The 12,955-nt window shown below is 37.7% G+C and overlaps 2 protein-coding genes across 9 annotated transcripts in view; one reads left to right on the top strand and one right to left on the bottom strand.

Moving 5' to 3' along the window:
• ORC4 (origin recognition complex subunit 4) overlaps positions 1-12,955 on the bottom strand; it is a 445,415-nt gene that overhangs the window by 109,465 nt on the left and 322,995 nt on the right. The gene's annotated exons all lie outside the window — the stretch shown is intronic.
• MBD5 (methyl-CpG binding domain protein 5) overlaps positions 1-12,955 on the top strand; it is a 145,888-nt gene that overhangs the window by 88,019 nt on the left and 44,914 nt on the right. For 4 of the 8 annotated variants that reach the window (XM_064450974.1, XM_064450973.1, XM_064450975.1 and 1 more), the window contains 2 exons: positions 2,128-2,185; positions 10,877-11,558. In XM_064450974.1, the coding sequence (XP_064307044.1) occupies positions 11,446-11,558 (113 nt within the window). In that variant the 5' untranslated portion in view covers positions 2,128-2,185; positions 10,877-11,445. The remainder of the gene's footprint in view (positions 1-2,127; positions 2,186-10,876; positions 11,559-12,955) is intronic. The other 4 variants (XM_064450970.1, XM_064450969.1, XM_064450968.1 and 1 more) reach the window with 4 other exon arrangements.

Below are 12,955 nucleotides of genomic sequence, written 5' to 3'. Positions count from 1 at the left end.
GGTTTTTAGAAAAGCAATGGTGGCAGTTGCTCTATCGATTAAAAAAAAAAAAAAAGGCAAGTTCAGTTTGCACAAAGGATAATTTAGGAGAGATGTGAAGAGAAAACAGTCCGAGCCTGTTTGTTTTACCTGATATCTGACTGCAAATATGAATGAAAGACTGGCATATTCGCCTATAAATATCATGAAATCTGTGATAGGAAATTTTTTTTAAAAATGCATAAAGAAGCAGCTTTCAGAGACGGATCTTAGTAATTTTGACCTTCCACCGCTGGCAGTGGGCTGAGCAGGTTGTTCTCCTGAGATCCCTCCTCAGATCCTCAGTTTCTGTAATTCTGTCAACTTAATTGTGGGATTAGCTTTGTTTCGTTTCCCTGCAAACTTTTTCTATTCCTCATAAAATACTCCTGTTTAAGGTATGTGGTATTTAAAGTCTTCATGTGTGGCAGTTTTCATTACAAAAAAAAGAAGCAAAGGACCTTTTTTCTTAAATAAAAGGCTTTGGAATGCTTTGAAAAGCTATATTTTAAATGGAGTGAAATTCAGGTTCAGCAACCTTTGGAAGGTTGCCACCGATTTCCTCCAATTCCGAGTTCCATTGTGATGCTAGGCTGAAGTGTAACATAAGAAATACATACATGCAGAACAAATGTGGGAAGCTGTTGTACCTGTCTGTAGCTTGAATTTGTATTTTTTAGATTTTTCTGCCAAGAGTTTATGACATTTGTTCGTGGCAGTAATGGCTTTGTTTATGGTGGTTCTTTTGTGACGGAATATATTTGTGTTACTAAATGAAATTCGTTTGATCAAGCTTTAAATATGTTGTGATGAGGAGCTGACTAAATGGTTCTTTGCCTACATTTTTTCTGATAGCTCGCTTATTTTGGAGCATGGTGCCAGGACATGCTAAATATCTGTGTTATGTCCCTATCGCCTGCTTTTCCAGAGACATTTTTCAAGCCTGTTCGGATAATAAAGGACTGTATTGAGTTTTACAAAACACATTATCCTTCAACTGGAATGAAACTGTGTTTTCTAGGTTTTCATCTTTTTTTTTGGAGCTTTGTTCGTAAACTCTTGGAGGTACCGCATCCTTGGCGGGACACATGGTTTTAATTTCTGGGTGCCTGTGGTCCTCACTATTATTTTTGTTTTCTCTGCTTTGATGAGCTGGTGGAATTCTCTTCTACTTGTCAAGGCTTGAATGTGATTTGCCCCTTTGTTTAGTCCCTTCTGAAGAGAATCAAACCTTTTTTTGCCTAGCTTAGTGTATGCTGTCTATTGCACATGCAGTAAAATCAGGTTTTATAGTACATCAAGTGAGCAAAGCCATGGACACCTCGCAGGGCAGGGTTGAGCATCGTTACCAGGTACCATCTTGCTCTACATTAAACCTGATGCTGCCATGTTTGGATGGCAAAACACCTCCAAGGAAGAGTTTCACAACCCCTGTACTGAAGCAGAGAACAGAATGCTTTTTACTATCGTAAAACCAAATGTTTCATTTTCTAGGAGCCAGACTGCAGGCTTCACAGTTTATTGGACAACGAAATTTATCCTTATTAAGGTGTCAATGTGAATACATCTGATAATTGTCATATAAAAACTCAACCCTGAAATAGACAGGCACTAACGTTTAGGTACTTAGCTCATTTTAGTAAGCTAAAAATACCTTGGCTTTCTAAGGAGTAAATCTCTGAGTGAAGGGAATGGGACAGCCACACAGGAGCAAGGTTTTTCACTCACAAAGCACAAAATCTTACTTGAAACTAGTGGCGTGGATAGTCGAGAACTTTATCGTCTTTGTTGCTGGAATACAGATTTAACTTTAGTAGAGCAGATTTTTTTAAAAAAAAGTTGTACATTAGCATTTTCTTAAATATTAGGTTGTTTTTTCTGTGCTCATGTTCTATGGAAATGAAGCGTGTACAAAATAAGAAGTGAAAACAGGTATTTATTTCAGAGTTTCAAAGGAGAAATAATATTCTAAGAATCCCCTCTGGTTAAGTGTTTATAAATATGAAGAAATAATTAAGACTCATTTAATGCTGAAATCTTACCATCGTAAGTGGACTGTATCGCTTACTATTGCTTATCTTCTGTTTCAACTGATTCTTTGTTTTTCAGCTTGGAATGAACAAGATGCACATATCTGCCTTCAATCTAATGCTTAATGAGGAAAAAGGTCAGGTTTGGGTTCTTTTGTTTAATCCTATGCCCTACTGATAATTTGTATATTTAAAAGTACTTTATATTTGCATTACTTATTTCATGTATCTTAAAAAACCAAAAGTGAAGTCTTAATAGGAAGGGGAGGAAGGTTATTTTTAAATCGAATGGCATATTCATAAAACAGCTGACTCGGACCAGTGTAAGTAGAAAAAGAAGCACTAGAAGGAAGGGCCACGTATACAGATTTTCATAGAGGTTCATTTAAAAATTATTAAACTTACAATTAGTGGACCTCTTGTATATCAAGAAAGAAATAGTTGTCATAATTTTCATGGAATAAAAGCATTTTAAATTATTACCTTTTTAAAAAAAATATCCTTGAAATTCAGAGTCCTGCTCTAGAAAACAGAGAACTGTCTGTCGCTTAACTAAAACAGCAGGGATGAACTCTCCAAATACTTACACATTCAATTAGTGTATCACTGAAAGACAGTGAGTAATAATCTACTAGTGCTAGAGAGTCATCTGTCATATTGCACAGGTTTGTAGCATACCGGATTTCAAGAGGCAGCCCAAGCTCTCGAGCACTATTACATTTGTGCCAGATAAGGCTGTAGAGTTTGCGTTAAGGTGTCTGAATAGCTGATTTTTATGGTAGGGGTTTTTTTTTTTAATATCTTAAGAGTATTTTCATGAAGGAAATTGCTGAGTAGAGATACATCATTCAGTAAACAATTTAAAAAATAGCACTTGGAGAAAAATTCCCTGTGTCTAAAAATAGTAGAGTCATGTGACTTCTTACTTTGGCACAAAAGCATAATTTACAGGTTTAATTTGCAACCCTACTATGTTTCTGACATTCTTCCACAGAAACTGAATCTGAATTATTCAGATGATTTAAATATTGCTGTGCCCTGAACTCCAGGTGTCTAATACAAAGGAGGTGTATATAGTTTATTGAGGCCTCTGCATTTAAGATAGTATGATTTAAGATAGTATGCATTTAAGAGTATGGTTTTCATTTTTACCATCCATTGCTTAATTTTTGATATCGCAGTGCACAGTTAATGGAGATGTGGGGCTAATCCGACAATTGTTATGCCAGCAGCTCGGGGCCTTTCACCATATTTCCAGCAATCTGTTTTTTGCCTTTTCTTAACTGAGTATCTAAAATCTAATTGAGTTTTCATGTTCAGGTTTTGAGACAGTCATATTTAAATATTCTTTTTGTTTAAAATTAACTTTTTTGTTTTCTCAATTTATATTCCCCTAGTAACCAGTAAGTCAGTAATGTACAGCAAAGCTGTCAACTAGAACAGAACACTTACGAATAGTTATTACCTATTTATTTTCCACGTTTATTAGATACCTTAAGAACATTCTATATCAGATGTTCCTGAAATTCATATAGTCTTCATTATAAAGCTGTTACAAAAATATATTTAATAATTTCAGGTTTTTGGAAGCCTGAAACATGAGAATTGAGAGTAGTTTGTTATTTGTTTATTCATGTGCTTGGATCTCCTTTTGAAGTAATTTTTACTTCGGTCCGAAGTTTTAAAATATTTATAGCTAAATCATTTCCTAATAACCAGCGTGTTGCTGCTAGAGTTTTAAGTTTCTGTTAATTTTAAGTGCCTTGTCACTTTTTTCTGACAAATGTGAATGTCTGCAGTGGTCATTTTCTAATAAATCTGTGTGTTAGGTTAGCAAGAGCGAACCTGCTGTGACAAAGCAGCTTTTCCTGTTTTAATATCCTCTTCTGTTGTGGCAGTTGGTGCTGGAAGGTCGGACTTCTCTCTCCTGTAGGTGCAGATTGCTTTATTTTCCTCGCACATTTTACAGTCATCTCTTTTTTTCTTGACATGGAGTCATGGTAACTTGCCCTGATAGACTCTTCTGGAGCTCGGTAGTTTGTTACAGAGCTAACAGAATCTCAGCTGGTGTACAAAAGCTCTAATATTATAACCATAAAAGACACCTGAAGCCACAAAGAATTAAAATCTACTCCTGCTCCTTCCAAAATACTAAATTCTGGAAAAGCATTACATAAACAGAATCAAAATACTTTAAGAATTGTGGATTTCTTATAGCAAGTTTTGGTGGAGACGGGAATTCTTATTCAAAGAAAGCCCAGAAAAAGCGGCCTTCCCAGTTGCAGAACCGATTACGTATCACCACTGCATGGTGAAGAAAAAAGAAAACGAAATGTAGGAAAGCTACACAGTAAAGAGTTCAAGTATATTTTTTCTTTATATTATAGAAAGCTTAGTCCTTTAAATCCTCAGCTAGGAACCTCACTATGCAAATCTCTGCTGTGTAATACTTCGACATGCTTTCTTCTTTCAGAAAATAAAAAAAATAACCAGTTTGTACAAGATTGTTTTAGCTTTATGCCTGCAGATTGAAACAAGAGCATCGAAAAGTAAATGTATGGGTGGCTTTTGGCCATTAAAAACGAGAGAAAGCATCCAAGTCCAGGTTTGCCTTTCCTAGATTTGTAGGTTGCTGAAGATGGGCATCGTATATTACACAAGTTCCTCACTTCCTTATACGAGTTCCCCTGAAGTGACAAAGTGGATGTAATAACACTTCTTCACTTCTTACTAACGTATAGGTTAGTAATATTCTGTTTCATAATATTCCCCAAGAAAGGTTTTGGTAATGGTGACGTGATTCTTATCTACAGAATAACTTGGTTGATCGAAATTGCATACCAAATATTAGTCTTAATTTTTAAAAAATCTGAGGGCTTACATTATTTTGACAGTAAAGTAGCCCTATCTCACACGCACACAGTTTTGACCTATTTCCCTTGTAAAGAAAAAATTAATGCGGTGGAAGGCCTGAAAGAGCATGATGACTCTGTTGTATTCGTGTAGGGACTCTTACTGGGTGACCATTGTATTTATTAAATTCTTACTGAGTAGACAGAGCTGAGGTTTAAAAAGAAAATCCTTTTGTCTCCTGCCATCTTTGATTGTCATGTAGCTCAGCTTTGCTTTTTGTCCAGACCCTTTCAGAGGTGCTGTGTGTGTGTACACGTGCACGTGTGTACACAGAGGAGGTACTTTCGCCATCCTTTCACTGGAAGTGTGAACCTCAATTGCTCCCAGCTGTGGGAGTGACACAGGTAGAGGTGTTAAAAGGCAGTCATACTCCGAGAAAGTTCCAGGTTCGGGCACCGTACGTACACTAAATAAAGGATGCTAAAAGGGTCACGTTCCTTCCCAGTTCAGCCATTGCCTTGGACAACTGTAACAACACAGTTAAATCTCCTGAATTGAGGAGCTCAATAAACTCTGCTTTTTACCTGCAGGAAGGATGTCGGATGTAAGGTTACAGCTTCTGGCATGCAGGTCCAAAATGCTCCAAGAGATGAGATTCATATTGCATGCTCTTAGTGATCAGCTAGAATCTGTGAACATATTCAGTCTTTCTCCATGAGAATCTTTTCCTTATTGTTTTATTAGTGTAGATTCCTAAGTCGGAGGTCTGAAGTGACTGCTTTGATCATGTAGTCTGGCAGCATAGGAAACCAAATGATACAGGGTTGTGTCCATCCACATGCAGGTAAGCGAGGCTGGCTGAGCTGGGGCACGTCCAGTGGGCTACTGGTAAAGGTCACTGGCTGTGGTTGTAGAGAGAGGTACAGGGGCCTGGACTTTTGAAATGTTGGCTGTTTATGAGTTAATTCATCCAAATAGCTATCATTTAATAGAGTGGTTAAACTGGGGTCCTCCAATCCTAAAAGGTTCTACAGCATCGGAACTTGTATAAACTAGGAATACATAAGCCTTGTTACAGCATATAATAAAACTGTCCTTTATACAGTTCAAAATCATTTAATGCCAAAGGTAGTTGGACTAGTATAAACTGGTTCGACACCAGGGCGATTTAAAATCTACATTTTAATTAATTCATTCAGTGCAGATCAATTTTCTGGTTGTTGCAATGTATTAATACTCTGTATTTATGAGTAAGATAAAGGTATCTTTCTCAACCCGAAGGCCAGGGTATAACATGTATACCTGGATACCAATACAATGAGATAAGGTTGAAGGAAGAAAGGCTTCCTTTAGACTTCAGACATGTTTGTTTGTTGACTCACTCGACTAAAAATAGGGCTTCATAAAGTATTCGTTACCAATCTGATTAGTCAAGAGAATGCTTCTTTTCAAAATGGAAAAGCATTCCCAAAAAGTAATGCAACACTTGTATCTAATTAGGTGATACAGGAGAATCCTAAGTAATTGCTTTGAAAGATTAATAATGTGCAAGCAATAACTAAACAAAACCTCATTTTAACTCTGCATGGCTTGAAAGTAATGCTTTTTAAGAAGCTAAAGCTCCTGTTAGCTCTAAAACCCCCAAGATTGTGATATGAGGGTATTTCTGTTTCTCAGTGTATTTGGTAGGTTTTTCTGCGATAGAAAGGAAAGCCTGGGAAGTGAGACTGCAACTTGTATCGATAAGCAGTGTTTCATGTACGTTCTAAGCATTTGCATAACTTTATACCAAAAATCTGGCCATTCTGTAAGTTAGCACCGGATTTTGTGCATCAGAGAGGCAGCCACTGACCACAGACCTCTAAGCAGCCTTTCTCAGAGATACATGGAATTGTTAGGCATGCTTGAAAATTTATGTAAGAAAAAAGCAGTGGAGCATCTTTCCAATATTAGACTGTCAAAATTTGTCTTAACTGGCTTTATGTCCACTTACTAATAAAAGAAATGTTATCTTGGTATTCATATCATATGTGATAGATCTGAGGCCAGGCTATTAGTATCTCCTTAAAGCTTCTCCTTACTTTGTACCAAATTTTCTATTTCACTACTTGACTAAAAAAATTGTTAAAGTAAACATTAACAGCTGAGTGTGCAGAGAGGCTTCTTAAAACGCAACATGTCAAAAAGTGAGACAGTTGCATTAAAAATTGAAAGCATATTTTCAGCATATGAAAATTCAGGAGAGATTTTCCATGGGGGGAGGGGTTTGAGGGGGGCTAAAGGGGGGAAGCAATTCAGTGTAGTTTTGCATAGTTCTCCAATGAAATATTTTTAAGCATATTGTAATGAAACTGGACTGCAAAACAAATCTAAACAGCATGTCTTGGCGCACAGAAAAAAGAAGTAATTGATTTAGATGTGGAAAGTTGTGTTACTCGTGGTGAGATAACATGAGTTGTCTGGAGTTGTTACGAGATTACAGAGAAGAGGTATTTATTACATGGGTTGATGAAAATCAGGCCTTTGGATAGAATCCAGTGTCCAAAATACTTTGGATTTGGTCCAAAATCCAAATACTTTCTTACCCAATCCCAAGTACTTCAGTTCGAATACTTTGATGGAGACGGGGAAAATGGTACATCAAAAGGGACGGGATTTTTCTGCCAGTGAGTTGGAAGATTCTGGGCTGGTAAGAAATGAAAAGGTTTGAGTAGTCAACTGGGTGCTCTGTGTCGGAGCATTCGTGGTCAGGCTGGTCCCTATTGGGATTTAAATGTCTTTTTTCAGTCACAGAACAGTTGCCAAACATGACAGAGCGGTGCCACCATCCCGTCCACTCTCCCTTTAAACTTGCAGCTTCCCATCTAGGCTGCTTTATTGTATAAAATGTATTATAAAACCAGCCTGTGCCAGCAGTAGAGTGAAAAAGAGCCAGACGCAGCCTGGTTTAAGTGACTCTCATCCTTTTTTTTCTCTGCTGTCTTCCTTAGCTCCGTTTTCTTTGTTTGGCTGATAACCGGTTATTGGGAAAATGCGACGGGTGTCCTTTGTTGAGCCAGATTTGAGAGGTTTAAGTCTCTCCAAGAGACCTGTACTACGCTTAACTTTTCTATGGTGTTACGCAGTTAAATAAAATAAGACTTATCAACTCTCACATGCAGTTTAGTGAAGGTTTTCTGTACCAAAACATTGATAGCAAGCTCTTATTTTACCATTCATGCCCGACAGAAATGTGCAGTGGTTACAGTATGTACCGGCTATTTTATTCCCTGCATTTTCTGGAAAGCTGCACAGAACTGGGCTAGTGTTTAGTGAAAAAAAAAAAAAAAAATCTCAGTTCCACAAGAGTTTTCCTTTAAACACATAAAACACGGCTAGTTACACACTGATTAGCCGTGTGCTAAGCAGCTTCCGGGGAGCCTTAACCCCCGTTTCGGTAATTCATTGCACACAGGCACATCGGCGTGTCCTCACAGACCCCAACTTGCATATGAGCACAGTAAATTACAGGACAAAAGGTCAAACTTTGACGATGTGAACAGCATTGTTCGCTGTTTTCTGCGTAGGGTGAGTGTGGTGGCTGAAGTATTTTTGTCCTTGGGGTAGAATGGAAAATGGGTCGTCATACCTGTGCTGCGATTCATTTTTAATTTTTACATCACTCAAATCCTTGTGTGTGTTTACAATTCTTTGGTCTCTAGTACTTCTCAGGAAAAAGCCATACAAACAATAAACTTTGACTGAAGCAGCCATTTTATTCCAATTCAACGAACTGAGTAAAAATTAAAATGTTTTCCACAGACGAAGCAGTTAAGTGAATTCTTTTGCCTCTTCCAGTACTCTTTCAAGCCATGTGCAGTACAGAAAAATGGTTTATCTGATTAGACGATGATGAGTATTATGGTGGTGATGGAATGGGATGTTAGCTGAGGCAGAGCATTGCAGAACCAGTAGAAATATAAGGTTACTTCAAAGTGGCTCTTGCTGCTTGTGCAAAAAAGAAATTGATGGCTATTATTTTCTCGTAATGGATCCAGTGCAATTGCCCTAAATAGCAACACGGGCCACAGCAAGACCGGGCGAAGAGATGAGCAACCTCCTCTGCGCTGTGCGCTTCCAGTATTTTAAATACGTCTTTTTCCTGAACTTACTGTGTTACAGAAAGTTAATTCTCATTAAAAATAATAGGGGAATTATTTACCTGTTTTAGCCTTACATGGGACCCGTAATAAAAATGCCAGTGCAACATTCAGCAATAAATAATGCTGAAACCTGAAGGCAAATTTTGCCTTGGTTTTGATGAACCATCATCTGCCACATTCTTAATCAGGATAAAACCCAGTCAAACACCAAAACTTCTCAACTGAAAACCTGAGAGAGTCTTGAACTGTCGCCAAGTGCTCTCCAAATCCTATTTCTGTGTACCAGATTTAGAGATTAAAGGATAGATTGTTTTCATATGAGAGACGGCAAGGTGTTTCATGTGACATTCACTCTGACCTTCGCTAGCTGGTACCCGGTCACCCCTCCACTGTCAGTGAGCAGGATCTCATCATAGTCTCCTCATCCCTTTCCCAATTTTGGCTGGCCAAGGATTGCATCCTATTGGAGTGCTCCAGAGTACAGGAAAGTTGAAACAGATCCCTGCAAAACTGTGCCAGGCTCTTCTAGAAGGCTTCACCCTGCAGGAAATCGCACTCTTTATTCTGAAAATCGCATTCTATCCTTTGAATTTCAGCACCTTAGTCAAGGGGGTATGTCCAGCTGGCTCCTTTCTAGGCCACATCCTTCGTGTAAATACCGTGGCTATCTTTTTCTTTATGAAGCATTTTGAACTTTACATTTAAAAGTAGTGCATCTAAAGAAAATGTACTGCATAAGTGTACTTAAGGGAATATTTTCGAGGACTGTATTTACGCCTCTGTAACCTTCCTTTAGTGGTCTTGAAGGAAGGAGCTGTTGTTACTGTTAAATACAGGTGTAATGTGTTGTTGGTACTGTTGTTGCAGAAATGTTGTAGGATCCTAAGTCTTTCTGTTCCATTTCTATCTCAAAAAACCTTCTCTAATTAAAATGAGTCAGGCCTATAGTAACATTTACTACGTTTTAAAATGTTAGCATAACATTAGTGTTAGGAATAAGGCAGGAATGACATGCAATTCCACAAAAAACCTGTTAGCATCATTACAACAATAGCAATCACTGCCATCTTACATTTGAGTTCTAGGATTGTTGTCATCTCTAACTCATTTACTATTTTAATCGCGTGTTCCATGTTTGTCTCACCTTAATAAAATGTCCAATCTTAAGAGTTAAGTCTCACCTGGCTGTCTTAAAAAACTCTTTTGGGGGAATAACACAGCTATTCTGAACTTCTTTCATGAAGATTTGCTCATACAGTATAATCATCTGGGGGAAATTACTACTTACGATATTCAAATTGTTTCATAGGTATTCTGAGATCAGTGCATTGATGCTGGCTTTTCCCTTTTTATTATACAATTTTCCTGTAAGAAATGATTATTTTAATTTAGTCTAAATGCAGGGGTTTCCATTTTTATGGTTATTATCAACCCTAGAAGCAGCTTCCTTCACATTAAATTTGTTCAGTTTTATCAACAATTTTTAAAGGGCATTAATTAGTCATCTGTTGATAATTCTGAATAGAAGCATATGTGAAACTATTCAGTTAAAAGATACATCCCTTAATTCACCCAAACTGTACATTAACTCTTTAATCACAGTTGCACTCTCTTAGCTTTTAAGACGGAGCTCCGTTGCATCCACATATAAATAGAATATGCGAGCAGGATTATGTTTACCCTAAGCCTTATTCTGATGGTCCCATTGACATTTAAAATTTTGATTCTAAGCTCTTTAAATGGATGCAGCTGTATACATCTTCATGTGTTACTGAACTGGGCTGAAAGACTTCAGAAGATGGCTCACATGTTCTCTGTATCTGTATTTTTCAGGCTGTTTTACTGGAGCCAGGGAGTCATGAAAGAATCTCAAGAAGACAACTTGGATAATGAACGGAAGATAAAAAGAAAACAAAAAGAATGTGGCATATAAAGGGTATAATACCTGGAGGTATTAGATCTGACTCATATTTATAAAAATGAGACGAGCTTTCACAAAATACAAGTTATCTTAGACAGTCATCAAGCTTGGAGCCATGCTGTTGAACTAGAAATTCTCCTTTACCCCCTTCTCCTTTCTGACAGGTAACAAAGGATTGGTGAATTATGGTTTTCCCAAGTTGGAAGCACTAATTTTTATCTATATAGTTCATCCTTATGAATATATAAGGAGTTAAACTTTGCATATTTAATGTGGCTTATAATGGGAAACTGACTCATTAACAAAAATGGCCACTTTTAAGGACTTGGTTTCAAACTGAGCTGGAGCCTCCCAATGCACTTTGTACAATTTGGGGAAAAGTGTACTGCGTGGCCTTCTTTGGGAGGCCACGATGACATGTAGTAAAAGGATATCATCTTACTGTTGATATCTTTGAAGACTCATAAACAGAAACAGAAAAATGAATGGTGGAAAGGAGTGTGACGGAGGGGACACGGATGGAGGGCCACCAGCAGTGCAAGTTCCCGTTGGTTGGCAGCGACGGGTGGACCAAAGCGGAGTGCTCTATATCAGGTACGGTTGTCTGAGAGGGTTACCGCTTTTGTTTCGTGGTAGTTCTGCCAGAACGTGGGGTAAATTAGTGACTCAGCTAATCTTTTGTACTCAGAAATTCAAGGGCTCGTTCTTGTGGGAGCGCGAGATCGCTTTTTCTGCTGATATTAATGGAGTCCGCTTATGCCAGTGGTGCCGTTTGCATGCCCTTAACGTACTCTCAAATCTAATATTGCTTGGTCTTGAAAATTTGATAATCCTTACTATACATTTTGCTTTAGGCATGAATAGTTCTTTATTACTACTTATTGTCATATGGATTTTCAAGCTGAGCAGTAGCAGATTTAACCTTACTTAATATCTTTATTATTCAAACCTTTTACAATGAAACTATCCAGAGGTTTAGTTATATGCCACACCTGAGATGATGAGAAATCTCTGCTGTCTTTTGCCTGCTCCCAGGTGCATAGGCACCAGCATGGGCTTTTTATAAGAGCCTTTGCTGCTCAAGTTCGAAGTGGTGCTTGGGGACGCAAACAGTTCATGGCAGGTAAGGTAGAGTGGGACTCGCTTATTCTGTCAGCAACAAGCCTTCAGCTCAGTTCATGCAGTGCCATGCAACTTTATCCTGACACTCTGTAGCTCTTCTTCCCAAAGTCTTTTCTGGATTTGTGTTCCAGATCTCCATTACACGTTTGTGTTTTACTTACTCTCTTTTGAAAGGAAATTTAAGTGGTGTAACTACTTAGTAGCTGCAGAAAATATCAGGTTTTATATGCCCTGTGAAGGTTCTGTGTTTAGTATCACTGACATTCTCCAGCAAGATTTACTTCTACGGACTTCTCACATTTCTCATGTAGGTAAAACACAAGCCTAAATCCAAAGTTTTAGGTATTTCATTTGTTTATTTGGTTAGCTTATTGGATTCTTTTCCTTCACCCTGGAACGGTCACAAAGAAATGTATTGAAATTGCTATTAAATGAATGTGTTCATACAGACTACAAATTAAATGCTATTGGAAAGAAGATCAAAGTTAGCTTTAACAAAACATGGGTGCATCAGGTGCACATCACAGAAATCTAAATTATTATCAGTCTGTTACTTGCTTAATCTCCTTCCACTGCTCTGTGATTAAAATAACCACTTCTTCACAACATTTTATGTATTACCAATACAAAAGTCTTTCATGAGTCAAAGCATACTCCAATTTTACACTAAACTACCATAAAAGATCAAATGTATTCCAGGATTTCTTGTTTGTATTCCCAATTAGCAGAATCAAACAAAATCCATGTCAGTGATACGCGTGTCAAAGATAAATCGCCTTTCCCTTGTATTTCTCATTACAGCTATAATTTACTGGGCCTCTGCCTTAGTTAAAAATCAATGAGAAAGAAAAAGTTGCGGGTTGCGTGGG

The sequence above is a fragment of the Phalacrocorax carbo genome, chromosome 5 (assembly GCF_963921805.1).
Source record: "Phalacrocorax carbo chromosome 5, bPhaCar2.1, whole genome shotgun sequence".
Taxonomy (NCBI): domain Eukaryota; kingdom Metazoa; phylum Chordata; class Aves; order Suliformes; family Phalacrocoracidae; genus Phalacrocorax; species Phalacrocorax carbo.
The sequence above is the reverse complement of the archived record's forward strand: the minus strand, read 5'-3'. Positions and strand labels throughout refer to the sequence as shown.